The sequence below is a fragment of the Rhinopithecus bieti genome, unplaced genomic scaffold (genome assembly GCF_001698545.2).
Source record: "Rhinopithecus bieti isolate Rb0 unplaced genomic scaffold, ASM169854v2 scaffold_6933, whole genome shotgun sequence".
In the NCBI taxonomy this organism is placed as follows: domain Eukaryota; kingdom Metazoa; phylum Chordata; class Mammalia; order Primates; family Cercopithecidae; genus Rhinopithecus; species Rhinopithecus bieti.
Genome location: NW_016805426.1, coordinates 2748280 through 2772178, shown reverse-complemented (window position 1 = coordinate 2772178; position 23899 = coordinate 2748280). Strand labels below are relative to the sequence as shown.

Genomic DNA, 23899 nt, shown 5'->3' with positions numbered 1-23899 from the left:
GGGAGGGGAGAGGAGGGGAAAACAGATATTCTCTTTTGGAATGGATTTGTGGAGAAGGCAATGGCTGCTGAATAAGGTGAAGACCTCACAAATACCTGACCTGTCCGCCAGAAGAGAACACAGAAACTAAGTCTGATGCTAATGGGTCTCTTCACAACACTATATGTTGGCAGATCATACAGTCAACATTTTGAATTAAGCTAAACAGAAGCTGTGCATTTCCAAATTATTGTCTGTCTCAGCGTTTTTCAGTGGGGTGGTAGGACTGGTATTGTTGGTGGGATGGTGCTTTGTTGTCAGGAACTGTCCCAAGCACTGCCAGATGTTTAATGTCACTGGTTCACTGTTAGTCACTGACTAGATGCAACATTAATTTATGTATTTTAAGATCAAGAATTACATCATAATAGAACAGTATAGTGGTTCTAAAGGGAAACACAGAAAATAATGATCAACATATCATAAAGTTAATATAGTACATGTAGATCTATTATTTTATCATATGTATCTACCTGTCTCTTCGTAGAGTTGTTTTTTAAATCCCTTAGCCCATCAAGATCTATGGCTTCGACAAGTCCCTTGCATGGTGCCTGGTATGCAGGAGATGCTCAGCAGACATTTGTTGAATTATCAACTGATCTTGCCCCAACTGTCTTGCCTTTTAGTTATTCCACCATACATCCAGGACCACCCTAAAACCATCCCCCAGAGCACTGAGTGATACCAAAGAAAATTTTTAATTCCATCTTAATGTATGCCTCCAATACTAGCTGTTTACCAGCTAACCCAGCTAAGGGCAGAGACCATGTGTGTTTTTCTTACTGCTATTTTCTAGTGCCTGTCTCAGGATCTGACACTAGTAAGTCTTAAGATAAGTGTAAAGCATGAATATGAAGGGATGATTTCAGTCTTTACCACTTTCAAGACCCTTCCCATGACCTCCTTTCCCCTTCTACACATCCAGCTCCACAGGAAATACTGGTGGGGCCACCAGTATTGAAGGAGAGCTCCTTCAATTCCCTGCAAACTTCTCTGTGCCCACAATTACACTAAAGACGTTTTCTCTATCATCTGCTTATTTACAGATCTTCAGTCTCTCTGTTCCACAAATTATTTTCATCTCACTTTTTTTAATTTTTATTTTTTTGAGATGGAGTCTCGTTCTGTCACCAGGCTGGAGTGTAGTGGCAATCTTGGCTCACTGCAACCTCCAACTACCGGGTTCAAGCGATTCTCCTGCCTCAGCCTTCCAAGTAATTAGTGCCACCACACTCGGCTAATTTTTGTATTTTAAGTAGAGACGGGGTTTCACCTTGTTGGCTAGGATGGTCTCGATCTCCTGACCTCATGATCCGCCTGCCTCGGCCTCCCAAAGTGCTGGGATTACAGGCATAAGCCACCGCACCTGGCCTTCATCTCACTTTTAAATGTGCTCCACTCCAACTTAAACATTTTCTTAACTTCTCTTCAACCTCTAGCTCCCAACCAGTGCTTGGGACAGTTCCTTACAACAATTTCTCACAAATGTTCATCTTCACTTCATTGTCTGTTTTCTCACTTCTTCTTTAGTCCTCAACCCTTGCCAACGTCCTCATCCTCATGTCCCAGCATGTTTTCCCATTATAGGTTTTCTCATGCTCCTTCCTTCTCCTTTACAAACTCCTCTTCTTTCACCTGACTTTACTTGGCCCTCTCCTTTTGTCATGCTACAGTTTCTTTAGTGATCTCATCCCTGCCCACAGTTTCAACTGTAAGTTTAAAATATGTCTTCAAAATTTCTGTCTGGATTAGCACTGATTGACACTAAGGCCAAAATATGAAGTTGCCTATTAAACATTTTCAACTAAATATCCTATAAGTATTTCATCTCATCACACTGAAATCTTAACTTACCAACTTCCCCACAAACCGCCCCTTCCCCCTAGCCAACCTCACTCTTGGCTGATGTCTCCTTCATTCACCTGGTCCTGCAGACAGTATGGTTCAAAGTCAAGGGTCATGAGGGGGATGGGTGGCGGGTGGAGCAAGGCCCATGCATAACTAGTGTTCAAGTCTCGTGTGCATGCATCTGTGTGTGTGTGTGTGTGTGTGTGTGTGTGTGAAACGCAATCTCGCTCTGTCACCCAGGCTGGAGTCCAGTGGCACGATCTCGGCTCACCACAACCTCCACCTCCTGGGTTTAAGTGATTCTCCTGCCTCAGCCTCCCTTTAACTGGGATTATAGGTGCACGCCACCATGCCCGGCTACTTTTTGTATTGGTATTAGAGACAGAGTTTCACCATGCTGGCCAGGATGGCCTGGAACTCCTGACCTCGTGATCTGCCCGCCTCGGCCTCCCAAAGTGCTGAGATAACAAGTGTGAGCCATCATGCCTGGCCATCTCCAATATGTTTTTTAAAGGAAGAGTTTTATATCTAAACAAATCTGAAAACAAATGGTCCAGTCTTTATCTTATGAACTATTTAAAGCTTCCTCATCTTTCTGTGTTATCTGTGGAAAAATAAACAAACATAACAAAAATAAACAAATATTTATAAGCTACCTATAATTTGCCAGGCATTGTGCTTAGTTATATTCCTGATGTGCTCATTAAGGTTTTTAAAAAACAAACATGGAGGGTAGATAGAGTGGGTTTCATTTTACTGAAATGAAACTGATCATATATGGAGAAACCATTTTTCCTTTCTTTTCCATTTTGTTTTCCTTTTCTGTTCTAAGGTCACACAAATAGCAAACCTGGGATGGAATGCAGTCTTTTGATTCAGAGAATGAAAATTATATGAAGTTCTTACATTCTTCCACTCTAAACATTTTAGGGTTAGATAGTCATCAATGATGAGGTATTAGAAGTGATATTTCTTAATTCTTCAACTGACAACACTAGCAGGTACGCATTCCTTTTCTTAAGCTCTATTTTAAAATAAAGCTGTTTGACTTACCTTTAAAAAAATTCCGCTCTACTATTATTCAGCTGTGTGTTTGGCCCATGTCTATTACCATAACACTCAATAATAACTTACACTTGTATAGTACTTGGTGAACTGTGTCCTCTTTACATTATCCAACTCTATCTTCACAACTCTATAGTGTAGGTGCGGATGGTGTTATTATTCCCATGTAAGAGCTCAGAAAGGGGAAGTGCTTTGCCCAGAGTTACAAAGTTAGTAAGTAAATGGCCTAAATCCAGGTCTCCTGACACCAAATTCATTCCCTGTTCACCATACTGCTCCTTAACTCTCTGGCACATATTGTGAGTTCTCTTTCTGGTAATGCTGATGGCTTACATGGAGCTACTCACTTTATTTGTCAATCTCTCTTATGATAAATGACACACATCTGTGAGATGGCTGGGGTTAGCTGTACATTTTGTTCTCTATGGGAGGCTAATAGTTTATACGGAAACTGACGTTAACCTTGGCCCCGCCTTCACTCAACTAAACTAGCTGGGTTTTCAACGCTGTCTTAAATGGCCTGGCAGGACAAAGGAATCAAGACATGGTCTGTTTATTACCTACTATTAAAAAAAACTAAATAATACGTAAAAATCAAGTAAACAAAAGTGGAAACACATCTTACAAGTTAGATTTAAAACAGTAAAAATGTGCCCTGAAAGCAACAGGTATTCAGTCAACTGGTTGAATTAATGAATGATTCACAACCTGCTATCTGGGCTCAAAGTTTCATCTGTAATTACAGTGGTTGTATCATCTAAACACAGACGCCTCTGACAGGAAAGGAGGGAGCTATTAATTATACCACATAACTGGGATTGTCCCAGGCAAACCAGGATATATCTAAAAACTACTTAGACACTTTTATTTCATTCCTAAAAACAAGTTAAATTAGATTTAACTTGAGAAAATTCAAGGGATTGTAGAAAAAGATTAATGAGGATGCTAATAATACACATACAGAAAATACAATTTCTAAATTAAAATTTCTTTCCAGATTTTTGTTTCCATTAACTTTGTGTGCTTACCAAAATAAAAACAAAGGCATTTCCTACAATCACAAAATAATTTCTCATGTGCACTTCCCACAAAACAACAAACAAAAGGATGACTTCACTCACTTAGATGGCATGACTAATGCCATCTTTTAAAGGCATCAAGCCAAAATCTGCGGCCACAAGGAGCTTTTAAGGGTTAAAATAAAAGAACAGCACTTTGGAGTAATGCTGAGAATTGGGGCACGCAGAAGAGCATTTACAGTGGATTACTAAGCTTCCCAATTCACCAAAGAGGTAAAGTCCAGCAATATAAGACTCCTTTGTAGCTAACTAAAAATACATTGTCAGTGGATTTGTCCAGTTTTATGTATAAGCAATACTTCTTTCACCTGAACTAATACTAGTAGTCATATAAGCCCCTTATTGCCATGTGCTGCATTTTTTTTGTTAATCTTCAAGGATTTAGCTTCTTTGCCACATACCTCAGGGCACCAACTGATAAAGCTCTAACTCTCCATTTTTCCAGGACACCAGCAGTGCGGCCTTGCAAAAAATGAAAATCGCTCAAGAGATTTAAGGGGGAAATTTATTTTAAAATCCTGACTTGAAGCAAAGAGGTGGATTTTTAAAAAGCTTATCTGTAAAGAATCAGTTCAAATTTAAATTCTATCTGGGAACTCTTTCATGCATTCCAGCTTTAAAGTTTATCTTTTGACAGGGACTTTCTGCAAAGGTAATGGGCAGCTTTGTCAATATAATCTGTCCAAGGTTTTTTATTTTTTATTTTTTTAATGTTAAACTCCTTTCATTAAAAAAGAAAACCCACCATATATGTATACTAGCTAGGGTAGCAGCAAATTTAGCAAGCGCTAGTTCAGATTCCCATCTATGCTGTTATGTTAGAAAAAAAACCTCGTAAATAGTACTGATGAAAGCTCAATTGAATAACCTAACATTTGGATGCTGAACTATGGCTGTAAGCATCTTGTACCTCTCAGCAATTAAGGTCTTTACATTATTTCCATTTAGAAACACAGTTTAAGTAAACTCTGATAACTATTTAAAATACTAAACAGAGAGTCAGAAGATGTGCAGTTGTGATTAAGTATAACAAGTGCTATCCCACGTAGACAGCTGAGAGAGAACACGAGCTTTCCTGACCGTGCTCAGAGTGTAGAGTCAGAAAGGCTGGGAGCTGGCTTTGGGTAAACTACAAATTTAAATATACTCATTTAAACGTTAAGCTTCTCGTTTCCTCTTGGAACATAGAGTTACGAGAAACAGGAAGGAAATATTTCCCTCCTCTTTATTGGGTTTCTTTATTTACCAAAAAAAACCCTTCATTTCACTAACTAATTACAATAGCCGATTAGAAAAGACTTGGAATGAGACTATATTACTTTAAACAGAAGGGGAAAAGGACGAAAACCTTTCATTAAAGGCACAAACCAATTAGATGATTTATCATTCTCTAAAGAACAAACTGTTTAAATTTAATAAAAGATTTTTGGGGGCAAATCCTACAGGATTTGGGGATACATTAAAGAAACATTAAAATTTTTAATTGTTCTGATTGCTAAAGTCATAAAAGTGTAAGAAGATCCGTTTCCTGCTCTTTAAAATACGGCAGTTAAACAGGTGCTCTCTAAGGTATCTCCAGGAACTAACATTTTATAAAATAATGACGTCCCCTTACTGTCAAGCATCAAACCATTCCTATCCCCCTCATTTGCAACTGTCACTTAGGTCACCAAAGCAGACTGAGGTAAGTGGCCCGAGAAGGCCGTTCTGGGCAGTAAAGAACACAGGCCTCGGGCAGAGAGGCCTGGGCCCTCCCCTCACTGGCTGCAGCAAGTACTCGACCTTTCTGTGCAGTTTTCTCAACTGTAAAACAGGAACCACTATACGAAACCCTCAGAGCTGCTGGGAGAGTTAAATCATTGAATTCTGGCTAGGCCTGGAACCTGTAGGCACTCAAGAGGTGGCAGAGGCTAATATCATTTACTATCAAGTTAGTTTATTCAGTAGCCAAAGTTCAAATAAAACAATTCCTCAATCAACAGGATAAAAAATGTTGAGAATCCTTTCTAGAATTGATGGGCTTTCCATTATCAACAACTCCCAATTATGCATGGGTTGATCATCAACACTATTGGATATTTGTATGAAAATTCAGAACTGTTACAGTCATCTACTCATCTTAATTAAATGACACAAACTGCTCTTCATTTAGTGTTTTCTAAGAGAAGGCAGAAAGAAGGCCTTTGAAGCCAAAATATTCTTAGAGAAGGTATGAATCTACTGTTTTTAAGCAGAGATAAGTTAAACTTTAGAATGCTGCTGTCTCTTCCCAGTTTTGAATGGGAGGAAGGAGACGGAGGAAGGAAGCAGAGGGTCTGTGAGGTTGAAAGGTTGGTGAATAACGAGTAAGTGGCAGAGCTGGAATTTCCACCCCAGTGAGTGTGGCTGCCAAAGCCACGCTCCCTCGGCCAGCACTGGACTTACTTATCTACAGGTGGTGGGTGATGTCAGCATTTTTGGGGTGAAACCCTACTGTGCCTTTCCAGACCATATTCAAATGTAAAAACAGATTCCTCAATGTGACAGATAGATTTTGGCTTACCTTCTATTTAAGAATATAGGTATAACCACTGAGTTCCACTAACATAAATTTAAAAATGCATTTATTTTTTCAAAATGATCCTCCTTCCAAAATCACTTAAAAGAACAAGAGGAATTTTAATTAAAGTAATCCTGTATACTCATCTAAACCCCAAAGATCCATGCAATATATACACTGACACACACAAAAAAAATTTAATAAAACATTTTTTAAAATTTTACTTAATCCCAAATGTGACAGTATTAATAACAATTTTAAACTGTTCTGAAATGTACTGTTAGATTTATCACTGCTACAACTATTATGGCTGTGACTACAATTGGATAACATAATTGCTCTTAACATGTTTTTTTTTGTTGTTGTTTTTTTGAGACAGAGTCTCGCTCTGTCACCCAGACTGGAGTGCAGTGGTACCATCTCAGCTCACTGCAAGCTCCGTCTCCCATGTTCACGTCATTCTCCTGTCTCAGCCTCCTGAGTAGCTGGGACTACAGGTGCCTGCCACCATGCCTGGCTAATTTTTTTTGTATTTTTAGCAGAGATGGGGTTTCACCATGTTAGCCAGGATGGTCTTGATCTCCTGACCTCATTATCCGCCCGCCTCAGCCTCCCAAAGTGCTGGGATTACAAGCGTGAGCCACCACACCTGGCCGTCTTTTTTTTTTTTTTTTTAAAGACAGGATCTCACTCTGTTGCCCAAGCTGAAGGGCAGTGGCACTATCCTCCCACCTCAGCCTCCCAAGCAGCTGGGACTCCAGATGTGCACCACCATGCCTAGTTAATTTAAAAAACAGTTGTTGTTGTTGTTGCTTTTTTTTTTTTTTTTTTCTTTTGGAGAGAGAGTCTCACTATGTTTCCTAGGCTAGTCTCAAATTCCTGGCCTCAAGCAATCCTCCTGCCTTGGCCTCCTAAAGTACTGGGAGCATGAGCCACTGCACCTGGCCATTAACATATGTTCTACAAAAAGTCAATGTGGTTCTATTTTAAGTAAGTGACAGTCTAGACTCCCAACCCTGACTAGTGTCTGATTGCCCACAAAGGGGAACTAAAAGCTTGCATAACTCACCACTCTCTGGATTTGTCATCATCAATAGAAAAACCATTTGAACTTCTTATGGTGAGTTCCTAACCACATGATTTCACTTATCCCATTTTAACACAACACAGAAAAGTGTGGTAGTTAGGACCATAAATTATAGCATCTGACAGCCTGGATTGAAATTTTGGCTTCTGTTCAATCACTTACCAGATGTGTGATCCTGGGCAAGTCTATTAATCTCTCTAAGCCTTAGTTTCTCATCTTAAAGTGACAATAATTACAGCATCTGTCTTAGAGGGTTGTGGTAAGGAATTCAAGTGCTTAGCATGGTGTTTAACACATAGTAATTACTCAGTGTTAACTATGACTGCTTTGCTGTTTTTAGTGTTCTTATCATTATCTCTAAAGATGAAATACTTAAGGATTAAAGAAGCTAAAACACTTGTCCTGGATCTTATTCCAGGTCTGCTGGATTCCAAAGCCCAAAGCTCCTTCTACCTACTATGCAAATCCCTGTTTAATTAATCACATCTTTATTGGTTCTTGGTATTGATAAATGTGGATATGGCTGGTAAAGGGTTTATAAACAGGTAAAATAAATGAGGAGATTAAAAAATTTAAACAAATGCTCTTGCTTGCCGATCTGGCAAGTGTCTGTGAGAGCTGCTCTTGGTCAGGATGATGAGAAGGGAAAACGAGATTGTGGCCTTCATTCTTTTGGCTGAAGACATTTTCTTGGGGCAGCTTAGATATGTCTCACTTCAGTTTACCTTTGGTGCCTTACTTCTGTAGCTTTGTTGGGAAATTCTTGGACCATATGGAACCGCATTTCAGGTGTATTTTTGTTGACTCATATGCCATGGTGCTTGGGGGATTTAAATGGGGTTGAAGAAAGGGAAGTCTTAACGTTTATGTCACTATCCCAATTACTCCTCCTTGTCAGTGCCATTTCCATGGGTTGTCCTAACCTTTATCCTTTCCTATTTGTATCAAGGGCTAATATTCCAAAGAATGCCATGGAAGTAGAATAATTTTTAAAACCTACTAAGAGCTGAGCTGCCCGTATTAACACAGGCTAGCTGACACGGTCCAACAGAGCAGCGATCTCCAGGTTCCTACATTTTATCGTCTGATTCAGAATGGAACACCCTCTCCATCTACTGACATGTATGCGTCAGATATGGTACTAAGCATGCCCTGTATGTTCTCATTTAATCCTTATATAAATAACTTAACCATTTCACAAAGGTCAGGATCTGAACTCAGGTCTAACTCTATAGACATTACTATTTATTATTTATAAAGGTCTTATAAGACAGCTGAATTTTCTACATTTCTATTTTTGCCATGTCCCTGCTCCACAGCCCATCAAAACTGATCCAAGAACGTGTATCTTTCTCTCAGGTGAACTCTGTGCTTCAAGGGACTGAGCCTTTGCCTTCCACCAAGGTGGTCTGAGGGACTTTTCTTCCCTAAAGTCAGGTAGATGCTGTAGAAAGGCATGGGACTGCTGTTACAAACCTAATCTGATGGCTTCACTCAAATTCATAACGGCTGTTGAAACAACTCCATTGACTTTCCAAAGTGAAGATGGTGGTGAAAGCAACAGTCCCCTGTTTGATTTACTGAGGACTCAGCTGCCAAGTTACTAGTTACATGAGGGATAAATGACTAACTGCTGTCAGGCAATATCTCTAACAACAAACACCTCACCATGTGAAGCCTCTCTGCAGTGTAACTGACCCAGCTCTTGCTAGCTGTGTCATCCTGATCTTGGACAAGTCACTCTCTCAGGCTCAGTTTCTCTTCCATAAATATTGCTAATAATACCTGCTGGACCCATGTCACAGATGTGTTAGGAGGAGAAAACAAGGGGTATGGATCTGCTTTAAAACCTGACAACTACTATATAGAAATTGCATAATAATATAATAAAATGATTTTTTAAATGGAAATAAGAGATGGATTTCTGTGTCTTGTTAACTTGTCAATGTTCAGTTATTGATATCAGAATTCCCATTTCACTTCTTTATATATTAGAATAGCCAAAGAGAATGAAGAAAGAATCAAGGTAGGCAGAAAAATGGGAGTTGCCATTACTGCTGTCAACTACACTAATTTTTCTAGGTAAGTTTGAAGTTAAAAATATTCCAAATTTATTGGTAATACATCTGCTGCAGGTCAAATACATCAAATTTCCTCATATGAAAAAATTATTGGATATTTTGTAGCCAAGCTCAAAGAGGATAACTTTCAGAGGGCAGGGAAAGGATCATTAGGAACTCTAGGGGTAGCACCATGAATAGATACTTTTTCAGAAAGTTTATGAGAAATTTTCAAATAACCCAGCTGGCTGCTGTAATCCAAGGAACCAGGGACTGAAAAGCAAAGGCAGGTAAGCAGAGGTCACAGCCTGAGGACTGAGGCCCCAGTGTCTACAAAACTGCAGGGTTTCTATCAGTTTCTCTGGCTGTACACTATGAAATTAAGTCTGACTTACTGAAATGGTCAAACATTTCTGCCATGTGGGATTACTTTCTGCCCACTCACCAGGCTGACAGACCAGCCTAGATACTCAGAAATGTGCCCTTATCTTATTAGAGCAGAAAACGGAAGGAATAAAAGATGCTACAGAAAGTTCTGTAGACAGCCATAATCCTAAACACATGCCAAAATGGCTCACCAAAAAGAAAACCAAAGCAGTGGTCCTTCCACGGGCCTTGCTGTCCTCTTAAAATAGTGCCTTGGTTTTGCATGCTTTTAGAAATATGGATGCTGCCTTTCTCAACGTTTGGGTACAAAATATAATGCAGTAGACTTGATAATTCACATAAATATTATTCACAATGTAAGAACCCAGATTTGCTTTTTTTAAATTGCCAGAGATCACTATAGCTAATAGAGAGTTTATAGTCTGTGATTAGATGTCTCTTAAGCTATGAATTTTTAACATCTGCTAGTGTATCGAGGGCTTGATTACAGGTTTATGGGTTTTAGAATTAAAATTAAATTTTGTAACCTCATTACAAATGTATTTCCACTTAAGTGATGGGTGATTTACATCCAGAATACAGATACAATTTGAGCTTTCTTTACCTGTGTTTCTCACTAAGACTCTGTTCAGATAGGGCCAAAAATGAGAAACTGCTTACTTTTTCATGCTTGTGTTTCTCCTTCTCTTTTTCTCTCTTCTCTCGCTCTCTCTTCTCTTTCTCTCTTTCCTTCTCCTTCTCCTTCTTCTCCTTCTCTTTCTCCTTCTTTTTCTTCTCCTTTTGTCCTTTTCTTTTCTTTCTCCTTCGGCTTCTCTTTCTCCTCAAATAGTTTTTCCGGAAGCACTGGTAACAAAGATGGCAGCATGGCTGGGACCCTGGCGGCTGCGGCAGGGCTGAACAAGGGCAGGGCCAACTCTTTTGGGGGCAACACCAGTGGGGGTGCTGGGGCTTTCATCTTATCTTCTCTGCCTTTATCTTTCACTTTTTCTTTCTCTCTCTTATCTTTATCTTTCTTGCCTTTCTCTCTATCTTTCTTCTTATCTTTATGCTTCTCTTTCTCCTTCCTCACAAGTCCATCTTTCAATTTCACTTTGGGATCAACATCTTCCAATTCTTTGATTTTAAATTTATAGGGATCTGCCTCTTCCTCTTTGAGAAAGTCCTTCCAGGGATACTTTGTTTCCCTGCCAGCTTCCTTGTCTTTCTCTTTCTCTTTCACTTTATCCTTCTCCTTACTTTTGTCCTTGTTCTTGTCTTTTTCCCTCTCCCTATCTCTCTGCTTTTCTTTCTTTTTCATTTTAGTCTTGAGTTCCTTTTTCAACTTCTTCTTTACCTCCACGGAGGAAGGCAGCTTGGTTTTCTCCTCATACACCTTGTGGAGAGGTTCGGGAGTGGGAGGAGACACTGACGGAGAAGAGATATAAGGAAAGTTGGGGGGCATATTCGAAGGTGTTCCCAGTTTTGCTTTACGTACAACCTCATCAATAGAGGCATCCATTGTCCATGAGTTATCGGAACTTGAAGTTCCACCGGAAAGAGGCAGAGGAGTGGATCCTGACTTTGTGAAACTGTTCGTGGAAGTGGAAGCTTTGGGAGTGGTACACTCCGGGCCTGAAATTCTCTTAGGGCTGGTAAAAATGTCTCCTTCAGATTCTGATCCAGAAGAAAATTCGAAAGGATCTGGCTCTCGCTCAGCACAGGCTCGTGCAATCACAGCATCGATAGAGGCCTCAATTGTTTTATCTGCTACCACAGCCTTTTTTGGCTGATTCTCATTGTTCAGTTTCCCAGCATCAGGGGGTGTCTGTATTTGTTTTACCTGGATAGTCTCTTTACTGATTTTTTCACTGACTGTAGCTGAAGGCGTCCTGTTTGGTGTTTCAGGCCTCACAGGTGTTTGGGGAATGAGAGTCATGACCTTGGGGCTCTTGGGACTCTTGGGGCTCTTAGAACGTCCAGGTGATTTCTTTTCTTTGGATACAGTTTTTGGTGATCGAATAGGACTTCCGACCATTGCTGGTGACTGGGTGGTTTTAGGTGATTTAGTCTTCTGTCCTGGAGAGCTAGTTTTGGTCTTTGTTTTAGGTGTAAATGACTTTGTTTCTAATGGTTTTGCAGTTGGCATTTGGGATTTTGCAACTGGAGCCAACATTGGAGGCTCAGGTGAGGGAGGTGCCAAGTCTGTACTGTCCTGTACGTGGACTGGAGAAAGCATTGGTGGGATCTTTTGAGTATTTATTGAGCTGAGTGGCTCTCGAGCTTCCAATAATACAACATCTAGCGTGTCCCCTTTAGTGCTTAATAGCCGAGGCCGCTTCATGGCTGGCAGTTCTTCAGCTTCAGGACTATCCAGTGGTCTCTTACCCAGGAAATTCTCATCATTAATAAGTTCTTCCTCTTCCAATTCATCATCTTCTTCCAAAGGAACTTGCATGGCTTCTGCTGATGTGCCTCCATCAGTGGGCACCTGCTCTTCTTCTTCTTCTGGTAAAGGAAGAAAAAGGAAGAAAAAAAGAAATATTATTGGAATGTAACAAAATCTAAGAAATAAAAACAACGCTCCAAACATGATTTCTTTTTTCTTTCTTTTTTATCATTATACTTTAAGTTCTAGGGTACATGGGCACAACTTGCAGGTTTGTTACATAGGTCTACATGTGCCCTGTTAATTTGCTGCACCCATCAACTCGTCATTTACATTAGGTATTTCTCCTAACGCTATCCCTCCCCTAGACCCCGACCCCCCAACAGGCCCGGGTGTGTGATGTTCCCCTCCCTGTGTCCATGTGTTCTCAATGTTCAACTCCCACTTATGAGTGAGAACATGCGGTGTTCAAACATGATTTCCTGAAAAAAAAAAAAAGGAAATTATTGACAGTGTTTAAAAAGTAAGTTAGTTTTCAAGGATCTTCCAAACATGTGTGCCATCATTCCTAAAAGAGCGGTAGTCAATAACAGCGAATGTACAAATAGATCATTGCCCTTTCACATGGTCTGGTCCTAACCTCAGGATCCGGAAATTGCTCAGTGTTTCCAGTTGGCCTTCTGTTGTTTCCTGAATTAATTCTTTTCCTAACCAGTAAACACCTTCTTTCTCTATCTCCCTCTCATGCACATAGAAGCACATGTGCACAACCACACACCCATCTAAAAAATCAAGAGATGGATTATTATAGGACTTAGTATGGATTATTATTATCAGGAATGACAGAAAGGTATTTTTAGGACTTTTATAACAAATTCATATACTACTTATGTCTTCTATTTTGCTTGCGTGATGTGAGCCACTTGGAGAGGGAGTATGGTGCAATGAAATACACTTGGTTTGGCACTTGACAAATGGTTTTTCGGCTAGAGTTCTGGCACTAGAGAGCAACCAGCCTTATGGACTCTCTTAACCTCTCTCAGCCTGTTTCCTCAGCTTTCAAAAAGGAGCCGATGTTACTTGCCCTGTCTACTTGGCTGAGTTGTTCTAAGATCAGATTCTTTCTCCCAACGCATATTAACTATGTATATAATGCACAATGATAAAGTCTAAAAGAGCCACTGAAATAAATCAGAAATAAATCATAACTAAAAGAGCTCACAGTTTAGTGCAGCAATAAAGGATGTGCCTAGCCCACAGAAAGTGGTTAGTGCCACAGACAGATAAAGTGCTACAGTAGGACAGATCTCGGTGAGGTCAAGCATGCGGGGGAGGCTTGACTAATTATGCAGCGTTTGGGATACTTGGAGACTGGAAGTGGTGAAGTCCAGGACAAAGGGTCAGATGACAAAGAGATGAAGATGAAACACAGGGAGTGTATGAGAAATAGAAAATGATTTGTCTGGAAAGTAGAGTGCAAGGTGGGGAGCAGTAGGAAGCAGGTTTAGTAAAGTTGCATCCAGATTCTAGGACTTTTGAATTCCAGAAAAAGAAATATAATCTTTATTCTACTGGTAGTTTGGACCTAGAAGGCTTTTAGACAACAGAGAAAAACGCATGGGGTATGTGTTGGGAAAAGTCACACTGGCAGGACCATGCATGATGGATGGGGGTGGGAGGTAGCGGGTACTGAAGGAGAGCAATATCATGGGTTACTGAAGTGATGTGACAGGAAGTAAGGGTCAGAGCTAGAATAGTGGAAATGATCAGGAAGCAGCAGAGGTGAAGGATATTCTGAGGATAGAATGGATAGGATCTGATAAATGATTAGGGTATATGAATTGAGCAAAGACTCAAACACAATTTCAAAGCTTTGAGCCTGGTCAGGCATGGTGGCTCATGCCTGTAATGCCAACATCTTGGGAGGCCGAGGCAGTAGGATTACCTGAGCACAGGAGTTTGAAACCAGCCTGGGCAACATAGTGAGACCCCGTCTTTATCAAAAAATACAAAAATTAGCTGGGCATTGTGGTGTGTGCCTGTAGTCCCAGCTACCTGGGAGACGGAGGTGCGAGGGTCACCTGAGCCCAGGAGGTTGAGGCTGCAATGAGCTGTGATTGCGCCACTGCACTCCAGCCTGGGCGACAGAGCAAGACCCTATTTTTAAAGGAAAAAAAAAAAAAGGGAAAGAAAAAGCTTTGAGCCTTGGTGAGTGATAAATGTAGTGATGAACAGAAGCAGGAAATAAGGAAATAGAAAAGGACAATGATTATTAGCTCAATCCCTAGACACAGAGTTTGATGAACATTTAGTCTGCAATGGCTACTCGGCAGCTGAAATATAATATAGATGATCAGAAAACAGGGCAGAGTGTGTGAGAGAAAGAACGTTGTTGAGATAACTAAAGTCACCATGATGGATGATATGAACAAGGAAGAAACAAGAGGAAACAGGTTCACGTATTTTGAGGAATACCTATACATAAAAAGAAGAGGAAGAAGGATTAAAGAAATACATGGAGGGTCAGATGTCAAAGAGATCAAGGGAGCAAGATTTTTAAAGCAGAAGCCAAGTGAACAAAGCCAAATGCTTAAGAGGTCAATGAGGATGAGGCCAACAGCAGAAGCCATGCTGCAAAAGCATGACGGGTGCACAGATAGAGAACACATGAGGTGATGCACAGGAAAGCACTTAGTAAAATCATAAAAAAAATCACAACCTTATCAGTTATGCTACCGATTCACGATAATGATGGCATCATCCACCGGGTCCCAAGTCAGGAACCTGGGGTCATTCTAGATTCTCTCCCGTCTTCTCCGCCAGATCTGAATCGACAGCACAAGTTTTCTACTCTGTTTGCTTTCATGTGCTTTCCCCCTGTTTCTGTCTTGTTAATTTCAGTGTTCAGCACCTCTTCTCTGTATGGCTGCAAGGACCTTCTACCTAGTCTCTGGCTCCAGTGCAGCTTTCTCAGAACCATCTCTCACGTCGTCCTACGGTGATCCTCTGAACACGCAAATCTGAGCGTCTGGTTCCTCATCTTAAAAAACTTTCATTGCTTCCTTCAGAAGCAGTTTGTAAAAGGCATCCCTTGGAAATTGAGGGTCTGTAGAACCCCTTCTGAGGCTACTGCGCAATAGAGACGGCTGTTCTTTATTACACGGAAGAGTTATGCCTCGGGTTATTTATTTTACATGCAGAGCTTCCACAAAAGCTTTTGTTGTGAGGCTAAAACATGTTTGAAAATCACTATTCTAAAATACAAAAATCCTCTCCATCTGTGAAATCAGAGGAAAAAATAAAATATAAAAATCCAATTTCTCCAGTGTGACTGACAAGGTGCTCCCTCAAACAAGCTAGGGAAGTAACCTCACCATTCACAGTGAGCTCCTGCGTGCTCTACCCATTCCAGCCACGCTAACTTATCTGCAAGCCCCAAATACGTGATCACACTCCTGTACCTCTGCACATGCAATTCCCCATGCCTGAAACGTCTTTTCCTTCCTAACATGTTGGCAACTTCTAAGGCTCCCATCAAGTATTACCTCTTCTGTAATGCCTTCTCTTAGCAACTAGAAATAACCATGTACTACTCCCTTTGGGCTCTACTGTGTTCCAGTTATACATGCAACAAAGAAAGCCTAGAATATTTACCATTCAGCTCTTTACAAAAAAAAGGTTTGCTGACCCCTGTCCTAGACCTACCACATTCAACTCATCTAAACTTTTCCCTCCCTCACTCCCTCCCTCGCTTCCGTTATCAGAATGACAAGACGGACTTCAGTTCTGCTCAACTGCCAACAGATAAACATGAGAAAATCAGAAAGAAGACAGCTTTAGGGTATTCTGAAAGTGAATGGACATTCATTTATTAGTATTACATTTCTAAATTTCAAAGAACCTCCTCCTACTCCACAGAGGTTCACAAATCCCAATGATGCCAAAGCAGAACGATAAAGGTTTGGCTTAGGCAGGATAAAGGGTCTTTAGAGTATGTCATGGTGCACCTTGCTCTTCTAACTCTGGGGACTAATCTGGATCTAGCTCCGTTCTACCAATGTGTGTCCCCCAGGGAAGGCCTTAGGGAGACGCTGGGAGACCAGAGGGAAGCTGCTGTACTCTAAGCATTCCCTAGAAAGGGAATACAGGGGATACCCAGGACTACTAGTAAGACAGTTTCAAGTCTTCTGGATGTAAGGCCTGTTTTATAGTTAGAATAACTTGAAAATTTGGACTTTTCTGTATAGGAAGACATATTGTATTATTTTACTAACGTGCAATTCTATCAGATTAGAACTGGCAAAATGGCTACAAGATGGGCCTTTGAATGAAGGAAGAATGTGAGGCTTGGCTAGGAAAAAATGGGATGGTTTCATACAACTACTTTAGAAAATATATTGGTTTATTTTGAATTTAGAGCTCAAATAACTCATAAGGGTATCAAAAAATTAATGACGGTTGTGTTTGAGTAAAAAAAAATTAACATTAAGCTTGATTTAAAGTAGGACGCCACAAGTTAGGGGTTTATTCTGTTTTGTTATTTTGTTTTATTGTTTATTTTCACTTTTGTTTTCAGGTCCCTACCACAAAATTTAGTATTCATTCCTTTATGTTATTTTAAAGGAATAGAAATGAATTATAAAACTAAACCACGTTCAAGTGTTGGTTTTAGGAATAGCTCCAAAAATAGCAAACGTTTTTAAAATAGTTTTTTTTTAGAGCCAACAAAGGTTTCTTATTTTATTAGTTTAATTTACACTTTCTTGTTTCTTAGGAAGATTTTATGAGAAAGCTTGCAATTGGGCAGGCATCAAAATCTAGTTAAAAATGAAATGAAGGACTTCGTCAGAAGAAAAAGCCCGAAACTTTTTTTTTTTTTTTTTTTTTTTGTGACGGAGTTCTCGCTCTGTCGTCGAGGCTGGAGTGCAGTGGCCGGCGATCTCGGCTCAGCTGCAAGCTCCGCCTGCCTGGGTTTCACGCGGCATTCTCGCTGCCTCAGCCTGCCCTAGAAGCTGGGACTAACAGGCCCCCGCGTACAGGCGCCGCCACCACGCCCGGCTAATTTTGTGTGTGTGTATTTTTAGCAGAGACGGGGTTTCACCGTGTTAGTCAGGATGGTCTCGATTTCCTGACCTCGTGATCCGCCCGCCCTGGCCTCCCAAAGTGCTGGGATTACAGGCGTGAGCCACCGTGCCCAGCCAAAAGCCTGAAACTTTTAATAAGAAAAAGAAAAAGTGTAAAGATACTTAAACAATTTTTAAAATTAGAAATGATCTGATACCTACCAGCAGGAATAAGTAAGGCGCATGGAAGTTGTGAAGCATAACAATCAGTGAATACCTGCGAGGCCATCGCCTACTTCAAAAGAGCATGAGCAGGGCCCTCCCAGTCCTGCGGCTCCTTTCCCATCCACCCCTGCTTTCTCCACTCCTACCCCAGCCCCCAGTGAACTGCCAGCTTGATCTTCAATCTGTTTCTTTTGTAGTTTTACCACATTTGTATGTAGTTTGCTTGTTTTTGAACTTGATATAAATGTTATGATACTATAATGGTCTTTTTTTTTTTTTTTTTTAATTTTTACCCAACATTATGTTTCTAAGATTACCCCAGGTTGATGCAGGTAGCTGTAGTTCACTTCTTTTCACTGCTGCAGAAATGTCCAATGGTAGTTAATCCATTCTCCTGGTATAAAAGTTCTCCATTGAGTGAATATATTTTATTATAAAAATATTAGAATTTTAAAAATTAAAACAAATAAATACAGTTGATCTAGCTTCTGCCTGCTCAAATGCAGACTTGGTTGATGGTTACACATAATGAGTATCTGGCTTTTTACTACATGAATAATTTTAATTCTATGTTTTAAGTGTTTGGATTAGACAAATGTGTAATGGCCATTGAACTGTTTAGCCTTTACCACTGGTAAAGGTGAACTTCAGTTTGATAATAATCGAATGGCAACATGCATGCATGTGTATAATATAATGTAATATATAATATAAATGTATGCATGTGTATAATGACCATCATTTATTAATAATCTGTAAAATATCCTAAAAATGTCTTAAAAATATTTTCCTATACTAATCTGTGGAAGCCTGTGTATTATAAAACTGCAAAATTTGGTCAGCATAAGCTTAATATTACAAGATCTCTAATCTTGATATGTTATTGCAAAAATAGTAAAGAAAACATTTGGGTCACAGGCCCTTTCTACTTTAACACAAATATAGACATAATAATAATAATAGTAATAGCTGTGTTCCAACATCGAGAGGGAGAGAGAAAGCGAGAGAGAGAACATCTGTATATATGAAGTATTTCAAAGATTTTTATTTCCAGAGAACTAATAACTCATTTTCTGTTATTTTAGTGTTCTGAAATGGAAGAAAAGGACTCTCCTGTACATACGTGAGAAACAAATATTGAAAAAAGTAATTTAAACATTTGATTGTTAGTTGTAAGTTTTTAAACAAGTTCTTCAACTTCTTAGTGCACTAGAGTTCCTTGATCACCAAGACGAGTTCATTAGCACCATTTATCTTGAGAGCATTCTGAAAATTAATTGCTAATTAAAGGTAAATATTCAAACTTCTAAATAATAATACTCATCAATAATAGAGATGTCTTGTAAAGTTAACCTTACAACTCTTTTGAGAAGATTAAAAAAACAAAAAACAACTCTCCTCCCCGTAATCTCTGTAAAACCATCCAACAGCAGCACACATCCAGAGTTAGCATCTATGGATGATGTGACTATCACCTCAGCCATCTGCCCTAATCTCTCCATTGCACCATGAAAGCAATCGAGGGCCGTTAGGGAGGCTTTGAAGGACAGTGGGTATTTAATTAAGGAAAGGTAGTTCTGGATAGGTATTAATGCTCATGTCCCTAAAGGCATAGTAAGGATTGTTCACAAAAGTGGTGTCACCTTCTCTGCTTTTGCTAAAGTTGGGTTAAAGTTAACGGAGTTACCTTTTCTGCTTGTGCTAAAGTTTGGTTAAAGTTAATAGGGACATGACTTTTGATTTGCTTTTCCCATGTGTGCGAATGTGTTGAAAATTATGATATGTGTTATAATTGATTAAACTGTCATTCATCAAAGAATCCCATGAATTATGATATAACCCCTATAGTTCTAGTAGAAAAAAGACACTAACAAAACAACAACTAAAGATATGAAGAATCACACCTAAACCAGGGTGGTAATACCTATTTTCAAAAAAATCCTAACTAAAATTCATGTCCTCTCTTAACAACCCTAGTTTTCATGTTTTCATATAGTCACTAAAATGTGAATGCTAGAATTCCAAGAAAAAATGGCCACAGTAAGAAGGAACTCTTCATTCTGCCAAATGTTTTGCATGTCTGGTATACTTTTTTCACCAGACCAAAAAGGGAAACGATGTGAAATAATATGAATGACTCGGCACAAATTCATCACCACATCTAGAGATTCACTTTTAGATAGATATTTAATTGGTAGCTGGGTATCTGATCATAATGTATACAAAAATAGGGAGACAGAGATGCTTTCTAAGGTATCTTCTTGTTTAAACAATCAATGGTTCCAAGTCAACATTTGCTGTAAAATTATTTTAAAATTACTTATTATTATTATTATTATTATATTTTTTCGAGACAAGAGTTCTCAACTCTCTGTGCCCAGGCTGGAGTGCAGTGGCACGATTCCAGCTCAATTGCAACTCCATCCTCCCAGTGGGTCAAAGCAGTTCTCCTGGCCTCAGCCTCCCGAGTAGCTGCGGTTACAGGCACGTGCCACCTATGTCTGGCCACCTTTTGATATTTTTAGTAGGAGACGGGGGTTTCACTATGCTGACAGGCCTTGGTCCTGACCTCCTGACCTCCGTGATCTGCCCGTCCCCTTGGGCCCCCAAAGTGCTTGGGATTACAGCGTGAGGCCCACCACACCGGCTACCTATTTTTAATTTTTAACATTCTGAAATAATTTGCAAACATAGAAAACGTTGCTAAGCAATACGACAAAAGAATTCATCCCCCCCCTAGTAAAATACCCTTTAACCAGATGCACTAATTAACATATGTATTATATGAAATCTACATTGATATTAACTATATTAATTACAGTAATTATAGTATAATTTTGGGGGAAACTATTTGAGAATAAAGTTGTTAGACATCATGAGTCCTTTACCCTAAAAAAGAAAGCATCAGAGTGGGACTGCCAGAACAAACTGTCAATCTTGTTTATCACGATAAAAGCAACAAAATGTATCCATAGTTAATCCCTATCTTTCAGAAAGCCGTTTACAAACGTTGGGATGGCGAGCAGGACACCACAAACTCCATTTCAATTTTCCTTCATTAGATAACACAAATAAATAATCCACACTCCCTATACTCTCCTGAGGAATACATGAGAAAAAACTGTCCTTTTCTAAACTGTCTCAGACAAAAACAGAACAGGCAATAAGGTCTGAACACACCAAAAAGCGATTTTTGGGAGGTAATTCTAAGGTACTATATAAATATTGACTTAGAAACAGAAACATCTTTTCTAACTAGAATAGTAAATGCCTTTAAAGAAACACTATAAATCTAAAAAGTTTCATAGACATTTAGGAAATAAAGGGAAATTGTTCTGCGACATGGCATAAAAGCTTTTTATCTGGACTAACTACACAGATGCATGCAACTTTAAATTCAGTGGCATATTCTCAAACAAGCAGAAAATATGCTTGTATTCTTAAATTTTAAGCCAAAGGAACAACAAAATGCCTATCTGCATATATTCATCAAAAATAAACGTATTTAAAGCTAGTTAATTCTTAATGATGGTTAAAAGTGTACACACAATCTTGTGTTCAGAGTCTGCTAAATGAAAAAATGTATGTAGATGTAGAACTTAATGCACAATGATGCCACAAACTTTTCTATTAGGGTCATACATGTCCTGTTTTTATGATAGATTCCTTCTTTTTACTAGCAAAATGATGAAGGACATTTAAATGACATGCTTGGACAGGCGTGGAGAGGTGGGGGCACAGAAGCGTTAAAAGAAACAAAACAGCACACTTTTTTTTCAAAAAAAGTAACCTTTCTATTTGCTCGAATTTAGGAATTCATTTATTGTAACCAGTTCCTTTGGAAGGTGGACTCAGTGCCAGCTAAAATTCATTCATTCACCCTATGGGAGCTGCCACTCTGATGACCTGTCACTATGATGAGCTCTGCTGTTAACTAGAAACTAATTCATTCATCACCTCCTATGGAGCTGCACTCTGAACCTCACTATGGGATGAGCTCTGTGTTAACTGAACTAATTTACTCATCACCCTATGGGAGTCACACTCTGAATCTCACGATGAGAGCTCCTGTGTTCTAACTAGCCGACTAATCCACTCATTCGGGCTATGCGAGTGCCGACTCTGAATCTCACTGTGGGAGACGCTCTGTATAACTAGGACCTAATTCACTCAAAACTACAGGGGAGTGCCAGTCTGAATCTCACTATGGAGAGCTCTGGTTACTAGGGGATAACTCCACTCATTCGCCCTATGGAGTGCCCAGGTTCTGGAATCTCACTATGGAGAGCTCAGCTCTGTGTTAACTAGGACTAATTCATTCATTCGCCTATGGAGTGCACTCTTGAGTCTCACTATGGAGAGCTCTGTATTAACTAGGACTAATGTATTCATTTGCCTATGGTATGCACTCTGAATCTCACTATGGAGAGCTCTGTGTTAACTAGGACTACAAAGACAAATAAGACATGATTGGCTGTCCTTAATCAAACACATTTTGTGGCCATCAGTTCAAGTGGTAGGCAGGAATTTATTTGCACAAGGTACACATGGAGCCACATCAAGGGGTATGAAGGCAGGAATGGAAATGTTGGTTGGGCAGGAAACCGAACTGAAATGACACCTGGGATCTGTTCACAGAGCCAAGTTCAACCCAGCACAGCCCATTTCATCTCCCAAGACCTAAGTTTTCTCATCTGTAAAATTGAGTACTGATATCTGACCTCCTCCTTGTAAGAGATGAAGATCTTTATTATTAGGGCCATCTCTACGTGTAGTTGACAACATGTGTGGCATGATCTAAAGGGCAGGACAGAGTTACTCCTGCCCCTAAATATCTCACTGAGCAGGCAACAGTTCTTGAAATTCTACCACTTGATTTATGTGTTTGGGTAAAGGCAATATCTTTAAAATGTTGCTGTGAAAATATTCTTAAGACCATGAAACTAACAAATGAACAACTCTGTCCTACTTTTTGAAGTGAGAAGACTGGGAAAATGGAACCGAAGTGAAACAATGTGATGGAATACTGAGGATGAGGTGAGTGTGGAACACAGGGTATTACTGCCACGAAGGTCAGGGTCAAGCCCAGCATGGTTGGGGCAGTCAGGAAATAATAGGAATACAGCCGCTGGATGCTGGGAAGGAAAAGAAGGGAATGGTGTCAACAACAATCATAATCCACTTTATCATTACATCTTCTAGTACTAAATGAGGCTAAAAATATTTAATTCCATTGACATCTCCTTATAAAATATTTTAAAATTGTCCTGTCTATAATGTAACAGAAATTAGACCCTTAAAACACAACTCAACATGTGTAAGTGGGTATGTATTTTTAAAATAAACCTGTTTACTTAAAAAATGAAATTACTAGCAAAGACAAGACAATTAGGCAATGACAATTCATACATTACAACCAATCAATAACACAAGAAATTAATAGTAGAGTGAATATGATGTGTTATACTTAGATACACACTGACCTGTAAAAAAGCACTATTTCACTAACATTCTGTACAATAAAAAACTAAAATGCTATATAAGCAAGCCAACCTGAAATGACACCTAGTATTATAAATGGCCTAATCTATATGTTAATACTGTTGTATCACATAACTGCAGCAAGACTAAGATAACAATATGACTTTGGGGTTTCTATGGCTACATCCTGGGCTAACGTGCCTGAAAAGGCTGGCTGCTGACACCACACAACCATTCTGAGTGCTTCTTTTTGGTTATTTATGATATGATTTATGATAACGACAACATCTCCTATTTTCTCTCCTCCTCAGATACAATAAATTGCTATCGTTAATCACCCTTCTTGGTTCAACCATGATTACAATAGCATAATAGGGCCTGGCTATGGTAATATTGTGGATTTTTTTTTTTTTGCAAGAAATAAATACAAGTAGATCTCTTCAGACAATGTCAATATCTCTAATATTTTAATCATCTTCCTTTAAGTCTTTCAGGATAAATTCTGTTACAATTAAGAGTCCATATCCAGGATGTAGGCCCTTTGTGCCAATCGAATTTATAATCAAACACCACACATTCACAAATCACTATCATCATGATTTTCCTGAACTTAAAATAGTAAGACTATGCATAGGATACAGTTTCTTTTCTAAGACAGACA

At 39.4% G+C, this 23899-nt stretch overlaps 1 protein-coding gene across 1 annotated transcript in view; it reads right to left on the bottom strand.

Moving 5' to 3' along the window:
• TAF3 (TATA-box binding protein associated factor 3) overlaps positions 1-23899 on the bottom strand; it is a 211399-nt gene that overhangs the window by 45457 nt on the left and 142043 nt on the right. Inside the window, 2 exon segments of the mRNA XM_017872492.1 lie at positions 10765-10887; positions 10889-12588. Of these exon segments, the coding sequence (XP_017727981.1) occupies positions 10765-10887; positions 10889-12588 (1823 nt within the window).